Source organism: Prunus dulcis, chromosome 1 (assembly GCF_902201215.1).
Source record: "Prunus dulcis chromosome 1, ALMONDv2, whole genome shotgun sequence".
In the NCBI taxonomy this organism is placed as follows: Eukaryota; Viridiplantae; Streptophyta; class Magnoliopsida; order Rosales; family Rosaceae; genus Prunus; species Prunus dulcis.
In genome coordinates, this window is record NC_047650.1 from 39,599,033 (window position 1) to 39,616,848 (window position 17,816).

Here is a 17,816-nt window from a genome sequence, read left to right on the forward strand (position 1 = left end):
AGCCCAGACGACGCCACGTGCCAACAGGAAAAAAAATCACATGAGTGGGCTGACGCCAGCCTGGCTTCAGCAATGACATCATAACCAGCCCTCGTTTTGGACCTCGGGCTGAACTGGCCTTCGGGCCAGCTCGACTTGGTAGGACGCCGTTTCATCTTCTCTGCACTGCAAAACTCAGCCACTTCATCTTCTCTGCTCTATGAAGATGAAACGTGCAAAGTGTTTTTGTCAAACGTGTATTCTAATATAATATTTTTTAATTAAAGGAAAAAAAATGCTAAAAGAGAATTAACAGAGTTAAATTCCTGTTAAGTTAAAGTCCACATGTCACAAAACTAGGGAGGAAACATGAGGGCACAGGGACTTTGATAACAGGAAAATCGGACTCGACATTTAGATGCTTTATCAGGTTTAACTTAAATGGTATCTTTTGTTTGACTTTCTTCTACATGTGAGAGATTGGAAGCAATACAAATTTTTTTGAATCTAGTTATGAGAAAGTGTGCTAAACGTGATCTGAAGTTCAAGTTCTTGCAAACATGCATCTGGTGTTCACCAGTATTGGTGAAATTAAACTGCAGTCATGAGGTAACGAAAGCATTTCGATGCTATGTTACATAAATTTGAATTGCACTCTCCAACCAAAAGAAAATATTTACAAGATTAAATTTGATCAAGGAATCAAGCCATCTGTAGCAGGAAAAGAATGCCAGTAATGTTACAGAATTTTGGGAACACGGACGAAGCAGAGTCAGCAGTTCAAAGCACCAAATACAAGAAGCAAATTCTGAGCACTAAAAACCCTCCCCAGCAGCAAACACAAATTAGAGAAGCTTTGATATAACTTGACAAGATGTCCAGAAGGCTTTCGTGGCAGCCCTTACTATTACAGGGTTTTGGTATATCCTGCGAATAATGAAAACATTAGAGGTCAAAGTACAGTATAAATGTAAATTAAGACTGAGACAATGATTGCTGTATACATGAATTCTAATTATAAATTCGGCAAGCAACACGACTAGATTACGTTAGTGATCAAAGACACGCTGCACAATGATGGCGGGAAACTTTACAACCATCAGATCAGGTAACATTAGATTTAAGTATCCTACCCGATGGCGGTTGCCCCCCATGATGCTACATTATAAATGACTTTGCTTCCATCCCAAGCCTTTCGAAGTTTTCCCTTCTTCTTTCTCACGGAGAATGTTTTGCTAAGGGCTACATAAGAAATAGGAAATGTAAGATTCCATTCCTAAAATGTGGGAAACAAACTTGGTCAAATAAAGCACAAAATGCATACAGAATAGATTTGAAGTTAAGAGAATTTTTCAATTTCTCTTCAAACTTAGTAAGCAACACAAAAACAAGTATCAAACTCACCATCCTGAAGTTGATTAGGGGTCAATTCCTGAAAATCACACACAGCAATCAATTAAAAAGAGTCAATACATCATATCTACTAATAATCCAATTTGGTGTATAAACCATGCTCAAACAACAAGAAAGGCCGCATATGCACAATCTGTTCAAATTGTTTGACAATCATAGAAAGAAATTGTCGACATGGCAACTAGATATGTTAAAAATGCCAACACTAGTGCTAATGTGTAATGGTTCATCACAATAAATTCAATGGTTCCACCTCTTAATCTACTTGCATAGTTCTGCGCAGTAAATGATAGATGCTAAACTACAAATGCAGTGAAAGCCTGATCTCTTAAGGTCTGTCATGATCATTAGGTCATACATCAAATACCAACCTACCTTATAACAGATTACCAAATAGACTAAAAACAAAAGTTCTAAAGAACTCTCACCAAGCAAACTATTATTTTATGGGAAGCCTATCAGGGGAAAAAAAAATATTATTTGCATGATGATGTTGAGTTTTAAAGCAAAAGCAAGAGCAACATACCCACCTAACAGAGATGAGAACGTTAAGAAGACAAATGATAAGAATGGGAATCCTAAGATGATGAGTAATACGAATGCCCAGAAAAGATCAAATTAAAAATATGTGTACAAGAGACAGATTAAGAGTGGAACCTATTAATTGTAAAGTACAAGAAGCTAGCCTATGTATTAGCAACACATCCATGTAACATAGAGAATAACGCTACATTGAGAGTGCCATGTATGAGTGATAAGATACAAGAAACAAGGCTAATGCATAGGTGCTCTCATAACAAAAGGAAGACCAGTAATACAAAAGGATATGAACGTACTACATGCCCATGTATTGGCCATGCAGGTTAACGCTAAATATTAGACTAGGATGAAACTAGCACCAATAGTGGGGCCAAACTTTTCAATTGGCATAATTCATGTTTAACCATAACATACTGCATCACAAAAATCCACCAAGCAGGATAGAACTGTTTTTGTTTTGTTCATTTGGTTTGTAGAAAAGTAACTGGATATGGCTAAACACACAATATTCTGGTAGACAGTCATGTTGGGGTAATTTTCTATATATGTGTCGATCATAGTTGGGGTAGTATAAAATCAAATGAAGTCTAATAAAATTATGTTGAGCAGAGTTTCAGGGTACCTTAGTCTGTTTAAGGGATAACAGGTATGCAGCCATAAAGCATGCAATACCCTCAACTATATCTTCTTGCCTAACAAGAACATAGTCTTCTTCACCCAAGTCGCTATCCTCATCTTCCCATAGATCATTCTCATTAACCAGATCCCAAGAACTACCTTCTTCTGCTGCCATACAAGAATAGTTTAGCAGGGCACCATATAAAGAACATAGTCAAGAAGTCGTCTAAAAAGTCTAATCTTCATAATGCAGAAGACATATCACATGGTTATAAAATTTCACTGTGACCATATTCAGATGCATACCAGCCATATTTTGGGGAACTGATGATGCTTGCGCGCATTCTAGCTTTTCAAGGAAGTCGGGACATTCAACTCTAGATTTTAGAAGATTGCATAACTGCATCCAAATGCAAATGACATGTGAGCTAGAATATGGAAAGCTTTGATAACAAGTAGTACAGTGTCTCCCCCTTATTCATCATTACAATTCAATCGAAAAAGCAAAGTCAGCAATAGAGGGTTTAACTTGGGATTAGACTCAAGGTACCATCAGAAGGTGAAATCTGAAATTTTTATTCCTACAAAAAGACATTATGCGGTGAGCTTAGAGGAATCAGTCTACCGCCACCAAGAAACCAGACAACATATTGGTTAGGCATTATATGGTTTTACTGAGCTAGTCGAAGCAATTGTGTTGAACATATAAAGAGCTTCATCCTTTAACCTTATAAGCAATCACTGTCCACACTCCACACGTGCCACTAATCATATTAATCAAGTACGCAATTCACCATTAATTATTGATTAAACCCGTAACAGCTCAATTGCTCTTTGCTTCAACATTTAGGAGAACAACGTCTTTAAAAAAACCCTTAATCCCAATCTCAATAATTTAACCAAAATTTAACATTTTCCAGTATTCGACCAAAAAGTTCCAAAATCCCCAAAACACCAGACTTCAATCAAAATCGAACCCTAAAATTGAGCTCAAACCCCACACGGAACCCCAATCCATACCTCGTCGGCTTCGCAGTCAGGGCGCGAACTCGTCGATCTGCAGCCTTGCTGGCGCTCATCGTCATCGACAGCACCACGAGAACTGTTATCATCATCATCGTCTTCATCCTCACCGTTATAATCTCCATCGCTGTCGCCGTCAGCACCCCCAGTGGTATCGAGCGACACGAGGGCTCTCTGGCACTGCTCGAGCACAGCCTGCAGAGTCTTCCGCTTCACGCGGAGCTTATCCTTCTGCGAATCCGCTCTCCTCAATTTCGCATCGACCGAGGGATTCGAACCGGAGACCTCGACCTCCATCCCCAGAACAGAAAGCAAGCTCCGAAAGCCTTGAAATTTGTTATGCGATCGCCGACGAAGAAGGCCTGAGAAGGATTGGGGGTTTTTTCGAAGAGAAGAATTATTGGGGTGGGTTTTTTCGGCTTCTGCTTCTGCTGCTGCTGATGTTGTTGCTGGAATGCAACAACATGTGATTGATTAATGGTGTTTTTTAATTTTTGTTTTGTTGGGTTGTGTTTTTGTTTTAATAATAAAAGTGGTTTAATTAGTGTTATGATTGAATTTGGATTTGGATGGTTGGGTTGCGGGTGGGATTGAATTTTGGAAGGGAAGAAAGGACTAAATTCTTACATACATTTTTGGGCTGTTTGGTTCCGTGGAAGAGAATATCTCCCACTCACACAGAATGACGGAACCGTTCGTTTGTTTCCTCAATTATATTATTATTCTTTGGTTTTTGAGGTTTTCTATTCGTTAAGTTATCCATCTCTCTTGCTGTACTAGGTTAACCCAAACCCTAATCAAATATAGCCATGTGATGTATGTCATAACATCAATGGATTATGATTAATATGTACCCTAATAGAGAATGATAAACTCATTGATCTAATATGTTCTACATTTTATTTGAGATATGGTTTTAATTATAATTAGTAATATATGATTTTTTTTTTTAAAAAAATATTGTGAAAGTTTGGCAACTATAGAGTATTTTAATATTAATTATTTAAAAATTTAAAGCGTTTTCAAAAATAGGTGAAAAATACGTGAATTTTACCTATATTGTTCATACATTTGTAAATATATGTGTATATAGTTTGCTTGGAAATTTTTTTTTTAATGTGTATTTTACTATACTTTTAACAATTGTACATAAATTGAAAGTGTTTTTTGAAAAATATATATCTTAGCCCGACTAGGGTTTCAATAACTAATATGCTAACCTTGATCAAACTACATGCCACTAAGCTAATAGGTATTGCACATAAGTTTTAAGAGCATCTCCTCCAATCACTCTCTTATTTCTAAACAAAATTTTAACTAAAAAGACTATAAATATAAATTTATTTTAGAAACTCTTTAAGTTTGATCCGGATTTTACTCAACCATGTTTCTTGGTTTAAGGAGTTATACTGAATAAGAGCCAATATGAAATAATAAAAAATTACACCCTCAGGTATACAGTTCATCTAGTTTGGGTCTTGAGTTGGTCTTACACAATTAACAAAAAGAAAAAAGAAAAAAGATCAATAAACCGCTTTTCATTGTGCTATTTCAATTACAGTAACTTCTCTCTGTAGTTCATTTTAGAAAAATATTATTGTTTGTGACAGTATTACTATGTGGGCATGTCAAAAACAATAGTAGCGACAAGCTTTCTAGCTGATATTTTATGAAAATAATAATACCGTGCACGCACGGTGTTTTGCCGTTGCACATAACAATACCATGTGGGTTATAAATGATACAAGATTAAAGGGTGGGCCAAAAACAGGCATCAACCCCACCATTTGCACAAAAATATGATTTGATTTCCAACAGAAGTCCCAGATGAGTCATACAAACAAGAAGAGTAACATGATGCCGTTACAGTGGGGCAATAATGAAGCCACTTGAGCTCATCTTTTTGGGTAAAGCCAAAAAAGAGCTAACGGTCAAGAACGATTGCATCGCTGAGAATAAGGTTAATTATGTGCCGTTATAGGAAAACACTGTTTTTGTCAAAAAGTAATGCCCGCTCTACTGGATTAAAGTAAAACCAAGCAACTTTAGTACAACGTTCGAAAAATCTTGCTATAAAATCTGGTGCCGGTGAGGCTTCTTACTTCACCAACAATTATTCTTTTGAGTCTCTCTTGCCATTAGCTTTCGAGATCTGTGCTCTGCTTTAATCATATTTCCCAGTTGTTCATCTGCACTTGGCGTATTTTCCCAGATGTTTTTCCACCATCAATGGCTGAAGCACTTGTTTCCGTGGTCCTAGAGCAGTTGGTTTCCATCGCACGTAAACAGATAGGAGAAGAGGTGAGGCTGGTCGTGAATGTTGACAGAGAAGTTGAAAATCTCATCTTCCATTTCAATGCTATTCAAGCTGTGCTCCAGGATGCAGAGGAGAGGCAGGTGAAGGAGGCCCGCGTCAGAAACTGGCTGCGGAGTCTGGAAGATGTGTCGTACGACATTAACGATCTGTTGGACGAGTGGAACACTGAAATTCTCAAGCACCAAATTGAGAAAGAAGAGAAAGAAGGTGTTGCCCTTACAAAAAGGAAGAAGGTATGCCTCTTCATTCCCTCCCCTAGCGTTTGTTGTGGTTGTGGTCCAGTTGATAAAGTTGTTAGGCGTCATGACATTGCTAAGAGAATAAAAGAAACACATGAAAAGTTAACTGATATAGCCAATTCAAAACAAAATTATAACTTTCATGAGAACACAACTAGAGCAACTGAGAAACTTGAACGGGTTGAAACTTCTTCTTTTGTCGAAGTGTCTAGTATAATTGGTCGTGAAGAGGAGAAAAAAAGATTAATAAGCATGTTGTTAAGCGAGAGCAGTCAACAAGAGAGGAGCCCATTTGTTGTGATCCCCATTGTGGGGATGGGAGGACTGGGAAAAACTGCATTTGCCCAGTTAGTCTATAATGATGATGAAAATATAAAAACTCATTTTGACACTAGAATATGGGTTTGTGTGTCAGACCCTTTTGAAGAGATCAAGATTGCCAGAGCCATTGCTCAAGCTCTAAATAAAGATGATAATCGAATTAATTCAACTAGTTTGCAACCTTTGTTGGAATGTATAAATGAATATATTAGTGGTAAAAAATTATTCCTTGTTCTGGATGATGTGTGGAATCCAACCATTGATAATTGGGAACCATTAATGGGAGCTTTACAAAATAGTGCTATAGGCAGTAGAATATTGGTGACCACACGAAACGAGACGGTTGCTGCTGTGATGGGAGCAACCGCTGATCACGTAATCCATTTGAACATCTTGAGTGATCAAGATTGTTTGCAATTATTCAATAAAATTGCTTTCTTTGATAGAGAACGAGATGATCAGCTTGAAGATATTGGGAGAAAAATTGTTAAAAAGTGCAATGGTTTGCCTCTGGCTGCAAAGACTTTAGCTAGTCTTATGCGATATAAGAAAAACAGACAAGAATGGGTAGATGTTTTGGATAGTAAGATATGGGATTTAAAAGAGATTGAACAACAGGTTTTTCGATCCCTATTCCTAAGTTATTATGAGTTGACTCCGGCAATTAGACGTTGTCTTTTATATTGTGCCACTTTTCCGAAAGATTATGAGTTTAATAAGTATAAATTGATTCAGTTGTGGATGTCAAATAACTATCTTAGTACGGAAGGAGATAAAGAAAAACAAACACTAATAGGTGAATGCTATTTTGATAACTTAGTAATGCGGTCTTTCTTTCAAGATTTTGATAAAGATAAGGAAGATAATATTGTAGGCTGCAAAATGCATGATATTGTGCACGATTTTGTACAGTTTCTGACAAAACATGAATGTATTGTTATGGAGGTTGGGTGTGACAATGAGAGAAACAAGGTATTGAATGATAAAGTTCGTCATTTGTGTTTAACGTCCATCTCAGATGGATCATTTCCTGTTTCAATTTACAGTTGCAATAGATTACGTACTCTTATAGCTTCTGGGTTGGGACTTTCTGCATTAAGCTCAGATTTAGTTTTACAATTGAAATGCCTTAGGACATTAGATTTGAGTGACGGCTGGATAACAGATGTTTCTAAAGAGATCGGGGTACTAATACATTTGCGGTATCTTAATTTATCTTTGAATCCTAAGTTGGAAGAATTACCCGATACTGTGGGTAATTTATGCAATCTGCAAACATTGGAACTCGGGTTTTGCAGTGCACTTAAAACACTACCAGTGACAATAAGAAAGTTGATTAACTTAAAGCACCTTAATCTTGAGGGTTGCAAAAGTCTAAAAGTACCAAAAGAGATTGGAAGATTAAAAAATCTGGAAACACTTCATGGCTTAATTCTCGACGATGATGTTGACGAGAATAAAGGCTTGATCAAGTTAGGGGATTTGGGAAACTTGGATCAGCTTCGAGATATTTGGATACATAACTTGAAGTCAGTGCAAGATGTGAGTGAGGTCAATAAGGCACTATTTGTGAATAAGAAAAACCTCAATACTCTGCTTCTAAATTTTATTCAGTCAATGTATGTAAGTGAAAGCGAAGAAGGTGAGCTTCAGAGAGAAATGGATGAAAAAATACTGAATGCCTTTCAACCACATACAAATTTGGAGAGGTTATTTATCGGCAATTACCACGGTCTCACTCTGCGCCTCAATTGGATGACGTCGTTGCTTAATTTGAAAACGCTTGTAGTTTTTTGTCTTCCATTTTGTGAGCTTTTGCCTCCTCTTGGGAAATTGCCGTCCCTTGAATCTCTTAGAATATGGTACATGAGGAGTCTTAAAAAGTTGGGAGTTGATTTTTTGGGAATAGATGGTCAATTGGAAACGCCATTATTCCCGAAATTGAAAAAGCTCTGGTTCAAAAGCATGGTGAAGTGGGAAGATTGGGAAGGAATTGAAGGGCACAGGGAGGGAGAGGATTCTGAAATTAAAATAATGCCATCTCTTTCAACCTTAAAAATCAAGTCATGTCCTAATCTGAAAGCAGTGCCGGACTTCCTGTGGAAGACGCCGCTGCAGAAATTATTCATTCGTAATTGTGAGAATATTCTCCAAGGTTGCGAAACAGCGAGTGGCAGGCAGTGGGACAAGGTCTCTCACATCCCAAACATCAAAATTAATCATAAATATGTACAAAAAAATGGAGTTCGGATGGAGCCAGAGACAACAGAGATTTCATGACGCTGAACTGATGAAGATGACGATGATGGGCTCTGCAAATCTCATCCACCACTTCCGGTAAAATGTTAATTAACCCCCCTTCCTGATAATTATTCATGTATTAATTTTTCATTATTTACTTATAGTTTCTAGTTGCTACCATCTTGAAATTTCTTTTTTGCTTTCAATTCAAGTGGCTGCTGCATCCTCTGTAATCTTCCAACAGTGCATAATCTTCTGTGAGAAGAAGGTAAGTTTTTCCTGCTACATTAGTTTCCTAGTCCAAATCACTTCGTTTAAATATGTTTATCCAACACCGGAGAATTGATGATGATGATTATGGGCTCTGCCAATCTCATCCACCTCCTCTGGTAATCTTTTCCATCACTGCATAATCTTCTACGAGAAAGAAGGTAATTTTTCCTGCTATATTGTACTACAATTCACTTGGAACGCCTACTAACTTGACCGTCGGAGTGTTTTCTTGCAGGTATTCCCTCCTCCCTCGTGGTGTCCTGCTTCTCAAACACAATTAGACTACACTAGACGATTACTTGTCAGACAACCCGAACCAAAAATAACTTCTCATGGAATGAGTGCCTCTGCTAGCGTAATTAACTTACTCAAGATGGACTTCTTGATTACCTATTTTCATCACGTCTGTCAAAATTGAGATGAAGATGGAGTTCTGATGGAGCCAGCACAATACAGAATTCATGATGATGAAGATGGCAAATCATGGGATCTGCCAATCTCATCCACCATTTCGTTACATGCTGACTCTATTGTTCTTGATTATTTGAATGAATTATTGTTTTCATTTTCTACCCAGTGTATTGGTCTGATAATTTCTTTTTTCATTTGTTTCGTTGGTTCTTCTGATTTTTTTTTTTTTTTCAATTTTCAATATTTTTTCTTTTTTCATTTAAGTTAAAACCATTATATATTATTCAATTTCATATTTATTTTAAACTAAAGACAATAGAATTTTATTATCTATTTTTTTTAACATTAGAATTTTAGTTAAAAAAATTTCACTGTTTTTATTTTATGAATCTTTTTTCCAATTAATCTATTAGACGCATTTTCGATAAAAAAGAATAAAATTGATTAAAAAATATTTAAAAACAAAAAAGATGTAAGTAGAAAAGGGGAATGGGAAAATCAACTCCCATAAATTAAAGAATTGGGTTATTTAAATGATGAGGATTTGAACTCCAATAGTCAAAAGTATATTTAATACAATCTCCAACTCACTACCACCATGGTAGGACACCACTGGCAAGGACATGATTCTAATTTCAGTAAAATTGGCAGTTTGAGATACATAAATAAAAAATAAAAAATAAAAAACAAAAAACATACTGCAAACACAAGCACAACACACCGGTGGCAATCTCATAAAACAAAATAAAAAAAACACACAAACGGGCACCGGTGGCAATGTGTTGATCACGACTTATAGCGACACATTTCTGGCTTTGCCAGTGAACCTCTTTATATCCTTAACTGGTTCAATCCATCAAGAGATATATACTTCCTTATCTCGAAAACGACTTTCTTCGAAGACAATCTAGCATCCTCAATGTCATTATATATATATATATATATATATATATATATATAGCCAAGATATATATATATATATATATATATATATATATATATAGACCAAGAATATGGAAAACTGTTAGGAAACACTACAGGAAAAAGAAAACGAAAATGAAAAATAATGAGCCCTGATATCTTCTGCATATTTTTTTTTTTTGGTTTTGTTTGTTCTTTTGGTCTGACAGTTATATTCTGCTTAACCAAGGAAACATTCTTTTCCTCGAAGAGAACATACCAACAGCCGCATCAAAGCAAAACCAATTCGAGGGTTGGCGGCAACTTTAGTAGTACAAGTTAACATTATTCCTTCACCGCACTTGGTTATAGAAGGCAGGGGGTGGTGTCATTCCTTCACCACATTGACACCAAGCTAGTAACCTTATCTTTCAAACTCTGCTTTAATCATATTCAACAACAATGGCTGAAGCTCTGGTTTCCGTATTGCTAGAACAGTTGGCTTCCATCACCCTGCAGCAGATAGAGGAAGAGGTGAGGCTGGTCGTCGGCGTCGACCAAGAAGTCGAAAATCTCATCGGCCATCTCCAGGCAGTTCAAGGCGTGCTCCAGGATGCAGAGGAGAGGCAAGTGAAGGAGGCCAACGTCAAGGATTGGCTGTACAATCTGAAAGACGTGTCGTACCAGATAAACGACGTGTTGGATGACTGGAACACCGCCATTCTCAAGCATCACATGGAGAAGCAAGAAAAAGAAGGTGAGAATAATGATCTTGTCCTTGCTAAGAGGAGTAAGGTACGGTTCTCCATTCCCTCCTTCCTCAGAAATATTCTCATCTGTTTTGGTCAAATTGGTGATCGCATAATTATGCGCCATGACATTGCTAAGAGGATAAAAGAAATCAATGAAAGGCTAACTTGGATAGCCATTTTAAGAAAAAACTATAACTTTCAAAGCACAGTTAGAGGCACTGAACAAGTTGAGCGATCCAAAACCAGTTCCTTTGTCGACGTGTCTACCCTAATTGGTCGTGAAGAGGAAAAAAATATATTACTTAGCATGTTGAAAAGTGAGAGTCGTCATCAATTGGTGATCCCGATTGTCGGGATGGGAGGGTTGGGCAAGACTGCTTTTGCCCAATCTGTGTACAATGACCAAAATGTAACAACTCATTTCCACAAGAGAACATGGGTTTGTGTGTCGGACCGTTTTGAAGAGATTAAGATTGCCAAAGCCATCATTGAAGTTCTGAATAAAAACGATACTCGAAAGAACTCAAATGAGTTTCAAACTTTGTCAGAATGTATATCTGAAAATATTGAAGGTATAAAGTTTCTCCTCGTCTTAGATGATGTGTGGAATCCCACTATGTGGGAGCCATTGAAGGCAGCTTTGCAAAAAGGTGATGCAAATAGTAAAATATTAGTGACCACACGAAATAACACGGTTGCTATTATGATGGGAGCAACCAATGATCACATGATCAATTTGAATAAGTTGAGCGACCAAGATTGTTTGGAATTATTCCGTAGAATTGCATTCTTTGATAAAGAACAAGATGAGTCTAAGTTGTTTGATGAAGATATTAAGAACAAGATTGCAAAAAAGGTTGATGGCTTGCCTCTAGCTGCAAAGACTTTAGCTAGTCTCATGCGATATAAGAAGACAAGAAACGAATGGGTAGCTGTTTTGGAGAGTAAGGTGTGGGAATTAGAAGAGGTTGAACAACAGGTTTTTCAATCACTATTACTTAGCTATTATGATTTGACTCCAGCGGTTAGACGGTGTCTTTTATTTTGTGTTGTTTTCCCAAAAGATTATGAGTTTGATAGAAATGAGTTGATTGAGTGTTGGATGTCACAAGAATATCTTAGTATGAAAGGAGATAAAAGAAAAGAAAGAATGATAGGCCAACAATACTTTGATAACTTGGTGATGCGTTCTTTTTTCCAAGATTTTGTTAAAGATAGAGTGAATGATGATATTATAGCTTGCAAAATGCATGATATTGTGCATGACTTTGTACAGTTTCTCGCCAAAAATGAATGTTTTATTATGGAGGTGGCAGAAAGTTGCAAAGAGAAAAACATGCTAGTCCATAATAAGGTTCGTCATTTGAACATAATGTCAACGTACAATGATTCGTTTCCTGTTTCAATCTACAATTGCAAAGGATTACGGACTCTGGTAATTTCTACTAGGAAACTTCCTCCGTTACCCTCGGACTCATTTTCAAAATTGAAAAGCATTAGAACATTAAAGTTGAATAAAAACTCAATCAAAGAAGTTCCCGAAAGTATTGGTGGACTAGTACATTTGCGGTACCTCGATTTAAGTCAAAATAGGGAATTGAAAGAATTACCCAATTCTGTGGGTAATTTATTCAATCTGGAAACATTGCGTCTCATTGAGTGCTTTAAACTTGGAGAACTACCGGTGAGCTTAAGAAAGTTGGTTAACTTAAAGCATCTTTATATTATGGGGTGCGGTGTTATAAAAGTACCAAAAGAGATTGGAAGATTAAGAAATCTGCAAATCTTAGATTACTTGTATCTTAAAGACGGTGGCGAGGATGATGAAGGAATTTTCAAATTAGGGGATTTGGGAAACTTGGAGCAGCTTCAAGGGAGCCTTTACATAGCAAACTTGAAGTCAGCGAAAGATGGGAGTGAGGCTAAAAATGCAGAATTGGTGAACAAGAAGAACCTCCTTCATTTGAGTCTACATTTTGGGCGCGGCTCTGTTAGAGATCCGAAGAGAGCTGAGGCGGATTTAAAGGATAAAGATATACTGAAGGGCTTTCAAGTGCATACAAATCTGGAGTCGTTGGCTATCTATGGGCACCATAGTCCCAAACTGTGTCCCAGTTGGATGATGAGCTGTCATAATCTGAGAAAGCTTGTATTCTATGAGGTTCCATTTTGTGGGGTTTTGGCTCCTCTGGGAAAACTCCGGTCCCTTGAATATTTAACGATATGTTGGATGAAGAGTGTGAAAAAGGTGGGAGTTGAATTTTTGGGAATAACTGGCGAAACACCGCAAACATTAATAAAGTCGTTTCCGAAATTGAAAGAACTCATACTTGGAGAAATGGATCAGTGGGAAGAATGGGAAGGAGTAGAAGAAGAGGATTCTCAAATTACAATAATGCCATCTCTTTTATTCTTGTCAATCTTGTACTGCGATAAGCTGAAAGCACTGCCCAACTTCCTATGGAAGACCCCGCTGCGGGAATTGAGAATCTGCGACACGAGATGTGGAACGGAGTGGGTGAAAAAGGCGTCTCAAGTCCAAAACATCGAAATTAATGGCGAGTTTGTGAAAAAAGACGGAGTTCAAATGGAGGTGCCTGCCTATCTGATCCACCTCCTGGGCTAAAATGGTGATTTTGAACACCTTCCTTGTAATTCTTTAATTTTATTTATAAGTTTCTCTGATAATTGTTATCAATAAATACAAAGGAGGAATTTAAATTAGCTATAAGCTTAATTAATTAGTGTAAAATTTCCATAAACTGTAGGTATAAACACATTCCTTGATGACTTTTGATCATTCTTTGATCCTTTGGAATAAGGAGAATCAACACAGCACTGACAGCAGGTCTTTATCTAGTATGTTTCTTTTGAGGTGTTCAGTTCGCAGGTTCCTTATGGTACGTAATTGACTTGGCAGCTGCCCTTGTTCTAATTCGAGCAGGTCCCGTCTCTGCTATATATCCTTCTTTGATTTCAATTCATCATGCTTACCTCCTAGTCCTAGTGTTTTATGCCATTTTGTTATGCAGGGTCTTTACTTGGGACAATAACCTGGTGCAAATCATGGATGCATGGATGTCATCTCCTCAGTCCTCACAAGGATCAGCTTTACTTTCTGTGGCTCTGGATCTTTCTGGTTTATTTATCTATTCCGAAAGTTTTCCTTCTTCTTCCTCCTGACCTTTTTCTGTCCAGTTATATGCTTCAATATTTGTTGTCATTTTTTTATGGCCCTGAATATGGAAGAAACTGAACATGATGAATTGATCAAATTCTTTCAGGTCCGTCAAACTTGACACATCTGAGCTTTAGAAGAAACGATGCAGTTCTTCGCATGGAATTAGTAGCTTCGGTTGCTGTAATTAACTTGATCAAGATGGAATTGGACAGAGTCAGAGTGTCATGAGATCCATAGAAGACTTGCTCATCTCCAAGGTATATTTGCCTCAAATTGTTCAAATTGAGAATATCAACTTTACTTTTTCCTGTCACAACTATTCGAGTTACATCTGTTTAAGGTTCTGTTTTGAAAGTGTAATCACATTCAAATCCAATTGAATTCTCTCATTAACTTTGCCTTGCAGTGTCTAAAACGACCACCATGTTTGTGGAGACTCTGTCAAGTGGAAATTACTTCAGTTTCTTAATGCACCTGCAAAACATATCTGCAGGAGCAGCATATTTGAGAATTGTGCTTAGGATCGTTGCATCTCAATTAAGAAGTTAGGGACATTTTCCAGTCCAGAGGGCACGACTTCGTGATGTTGCAAAGCCGCTCAAACCACGCCAATGTAGTTTTTGTTTCTAAGTCGCATACTTTATTTTGGAGCTCTTTTCAGTCTTTCCACCCCAATTTCTCTTTAGGCCGCATTTGGTTCATGGGGAAGAAGGCTTGAGAATGAGAATTCAATTGCTTTCCCATGTTTGGTAAGTTCAAGCATGGGAAACGGTTTCCTGGCACATGGGAAAGTAGGAGGAAAAGTGAAGCCCTCTTTTCAACTTGGGAAAGTTTGGGAAAATGAGCCAACATTCAATGCATAATTTTCATGATTATTTTGTCCCTATAAACAAATTAGAATTATAATGTATCATTAAATGCATTCTTTTTTTTATTTGATTTAATATGGATATAATTGAAAAATTATACCAACTTTGTTTTCATTCCTACTCAAAACAAACATGGGAAAGAAAACAAAGTGAAATTTCCCAATTACTTTCCCGACATTACCAAACATGGTTCATTTCCCATATCCTGGGAAATGACATGGGAAGTGATTTCCCTTCAAATCCATTCTGTGAACCAAACGGGGCCTTAGTAGTGTTTGGTAAAACCGCTACTACAGTGGATAGGATTTTGATTGGTAAGTAAATATTGCAAGGTAATATTTTTGGAATTTGGAACCAAACTGGTCTTTCAAGCCTTCAAGATGATTGACCTGCTCCGCTCCTTTCCTTGATTTTCTTATAATTTCTTGGTATGTATGGTACTCTTTCTTACTCCGAAGTTTTGTCCCATGTGATTTTCTTCGAGAAGGTTTTAACGAGGCCACTTTGTTACATGCTGACTCTGTTGTTCTTGATTATTTGAGTGAATTATCGCTTGCCTTTAAAAAAAGAATTCCAAGTGATTGAGCTTTTAGTTCTGCAAGGTGACGCCAAAAGACATTACAAAGGTTCAGATTGGTGTTTATTTAGAGTTTGGACCTTTTGGCCCCATGAAAATAACCAAGAAAAAGGAAACGTGAATAAAATAACCACCTTTTAATTTTCCATTTGAGCCAAAGTCCAATATGCTTTAAAATGTCCATTCTAAACCCAGTACAAAAAATTGGCAATGTATGATTTGATTGACACTGGAGGATCCCGTTTTGGCAATCCCATTCTTGGAGTATGCCAAACTTAACAAACCCTCATTTGTCAATTGAAGTTAAGTTAAAGCCAATAATGACCTTTAAAAACAATTATATTATATTCAAATTAAAGATGCTATCTTGGTAGATAGATGATGATTTACTTTGTTTTAGCTGTTTAAAAGGAGATATTGGTAATTGGCCTTTTTGTACCTCTGAACTGGGATATGCGACTATCCAATAAGGGGTCACTTTTTGAATGATGTGGCCTGGACTTCTATGTGCCCATTGTTTACAAGTTTACAACCACGAGCAAGAAAAGCACACTGAGATGACAATATGTTATTAATTTACTCATGTTATAATACGTGTAGTCATTTATTTATTTTAAATTTTAGGTCATAACATATCAAATTTTTCGTTTGCATATAGACCATTATGTGTCTGTATATACAGTCACACCCCAAAAGTTCTCCAGAAATGGCTGGAGCTTATGCTAGCAGAAAAAGGAACCTTGCATCATTGCCATATTCATCACCCGCTCATCAGGGTCCTTGAATTTAGTAGTGGCATGGGCTTATTGGCTGCCAAAATCAGTGCAAACAATTATTTCTCTTTTTAAAAGTTGCGTGGACTTGGCGCCTCTAATTTGGTCATAGCTCCTTCACAAGCTGTGGCAGTGGCACACATGCATCGACACTAAAGATTATGTTATAATGATGATGATGATGGAGGATGACTATTTGTCAATAAGCAACTGAATTGAAAGAGGTTTGTTAATACAAGTGGTTAAAGAGCATTCACAAAATCCTTTTTGTATTCTTTTTTTTTTTAAATTAAAATACTATTCAGACGTCACGTTGCACGCACAATGCAAACACTATAGGAAATCTTATATTTAATTAAGCTAATCCTCCTTAAGTTGTGAAGAAAACACTCCAAACAACATTAATAAATTCACAATAAAACCAATGCATGACAATCTCCATATGAGGACACTTTTGCTTCTCCATAACATTTGTCATCAACATTAACAAATGCACAATAAACCCAACGTAAGAGTTTCCTTTATTTTTTTTCTTAACGAAGTTTAGACATGTAGGACTTGATTGCTAAGAGTAGTTCCAGCGGCTCTACCTGCTCAGGGAAAGAAAATCCACTCCAGCGGTACAAAATAGCCTAGGCAGGACATGGGCTCCACCAAGCCCTAGCAAACCTGGAAGGCAAGAACAACACAAAGTGTTGCCTGAGGGCATTAACTTTAGCGGCAAAATTATTTATTAAAAAAAATCGTAAAAAATACCGAAAAGTTCATAATATTATTTTATGCATACTTAGTAATTTTATTATTATTAATCTCATACATATAAATAAAATTAATCTCATGTGAATAGTAATTGTCTTTGAGTTGTCATGACAATGGGTGAAAAAGGAACAAAAATATGCTAGGACATATACTATTCACATGAACAGTAAATTCCATTGCCTCCTCTTGCCTTTTGCCAAGGCAAATAGGCGGAAGTGCTCTAAGTGATTAAAATTATCGAAATTGAAGAGACTAAAGCGGAAAATAAGCCAATTGTAAGGGCGAAAAATGGTGTTTGGTCTTAGTTAAATGGTGTTCTGTAATTAAAAGATCTGTATTAGGTTATGGTAAAGTAACCAAATTAATCAATTAACTTATATTTCAACAAAATTAAGTACTAACATTAATAAATTTGTCATTAAATCAGATATTGAACTTATCCGACTTGTACCTAAGCTGTCCCTATCTTTCAAAAAGTTTTTGTCCATAAACTGTTATAAATTGAATATGTTACTTGTCCAATAGAGTTGTTCAAAATCTTATCCAATTTGTCCAAACTGTCAATATAATCCCATTTAATTATGTTCAATGTCTTTATGTGAATTGAATCTCCAAATTCAAAAATCAACA

At 36.7% G+C, this 17,816-nt stretch overlaps 4 protein-coding genes across 8 annotated transcripts; 3 read left to right on the forward strand and 1 right to left on the reverse strand.

Moving 5' to 3' along the window:
• Window positions 1-517: 517 nt before the first annotated feature.
• On the reverse strand, window positions 518-4,248 carry LOC117614060. Of its 2 annotated transcripts, none has more exons than XM_034342739.1 (6): window positions 3,571-4,248; window positions 2,857-2,950; window positions 2,555-2,718; window positions 1,384-1,411; window positions 1,113-1,221; window positions 518-906 (listed from the first exon to the last, which is right to left on the reverse strand). In XM_034342739.1, exons 1-6 carry the CDS (start codon window positions 3,868-3,870, stop codon window positions 825-827), a joined length of 777 nt encoding a protein of 258 aa, XP_034198630.1. In that variant the 5' UTR covers window positions 3,871-4,248; the 3' UTR covers window positions 518-824. The 2 variants fall into 2 exon arrangements, with proteins under 2 accessions (XP_034198630.1, XP_034198631.1); XM_034342740.1 differs by having other exon boundaries at window positions 2,555-2,715; window positions 3,571-4,244.
• Window positions 4,249-5,642: 1,394 nt separating this feature from the next.
• Window positions 5,643-9,536, forward strand: LOC117615893 (putative disease resistance protein RGA3). Its single transcript, XM_034345068.1, has 2 exons — window positions 5,643-8,787; window positions 8,904-9,536. Exon 1 carries the CDS (start codon window positions 5,803-5,805, stop codon window positions 8,728-8,730), a length of 2,928 nt encoding a protein of 975 aa, XP_034200959.1. The 5' UTR covers window positions 5,643-5,802; the 3' UTR covers window positions 8,731-8,787; window positions 8,904-9,536.
• A 1,201-nt stretch (window positions 9,537-10,737) lies between these two features.
• Window positions 10,738-12,320, forward strand: LOC117619874 (putative disease resistance protein RGA3). Its single transcript, XM_034349933.1, has 2 exons — window positions 10,738-12,268; window positions 12,304-12,320. The coding sequence occupies exons 1-2, from the start codon at window positions 10,738-10,740 to the stop codon at window positions 12,318-12,320; spliced, it is 1,548 nt and encodes a 515-aa protein (XP_034205824.1).
• Window positions 12,321-12,335: 15 nt separating this feature from the next.
• On the forward strand, window positions 12,336-15,152 carry LOC117621059 (putative disease resistance protein At3g14460). Of its 4 annotated transcripts, XM_034351329.1 has the most exons (5): window positions 12,336-13,657; window positions 13,796-13,971; window positions 14,060-14,166; window positions 14,312-14,465; window positions 14,615-15,152. In XM_034351329.1, the coding sequence occupies exon 1, from the start codon at window positions 12,364-12,366 to the stop codon at window positions 13,651-13,653; it is 1,290 nt and encodes a 429-aa protein (XP_034207220.1). In that variant the 5' UTR covers window positions 12,336-12,363; the 3' UTR covers window positions 13,654-13,657; window positions 13,796-13,971; window positions 14,060-14,166; window positions 14,312-14,465; window positions 14,615-15,152. The 4 variants fall into 4 exon arrangements, with proteins under 4 accessions (XP_034207220.1, XP_034207212.1, XP_034207230.1 ...); XM_034351321.1 differs by having other exon boundaries at window positions 14,060-14,465; XM_034351339.1 differs by having other exon boundaries at window positions 13,796-13,927; window positions 14,060-14,465.
• Window positions 15,153-17,816: the final 2,664 nt, after the last annotated feature.

Excerpts from the sequence above, each read along its gene's own strand:
- LOC117621059 (XM_034351321.1), top strand. The coding sequence starts at position 12,364 with ATGCTAGTCCATAATAAGGTTCGTCATTTGAACATAATGTCAACGTAC.
- LOC117614060 (XM_034342739.1), bottom strand. The coding sequence starts at position 3,870 with ATGGAGGTCGAGGTCTCCGGTTCGAATCCCTCGGTCGATGCGAAATTG. Across the intron at positions 2,719-2,856 it reads AGTTCCCCAAAATATGGCTG|CAGAAGAAGGTAGTTCTTGG; the intron begins GTATGCATCTGA and ends CTTGTATGGCAG. Across the intron at positions 1,222-1,383 it reads CCCTAATCAACTTCAGGATG|CCCTTAGCAAAACATTCTCC; the intron begins GTGAGTTTGATA and ends TTTCTTATGTAG.
- LOC117619874 (XM_034349933.1), top strand. The coding sequence starts at position 10,738 with ATGGCTGAAGCTCTGGTTTCCGTATTGCTAGAACAGTTGGCTTCCATC.
- LOC117615893 (XM_034345068.1), top strand. The coding sequence starts at position 5,803 with ATGGCTGAAGCACTTGTTTCCGTGGTCCTAGAGCAGTTGGTTTCCATC.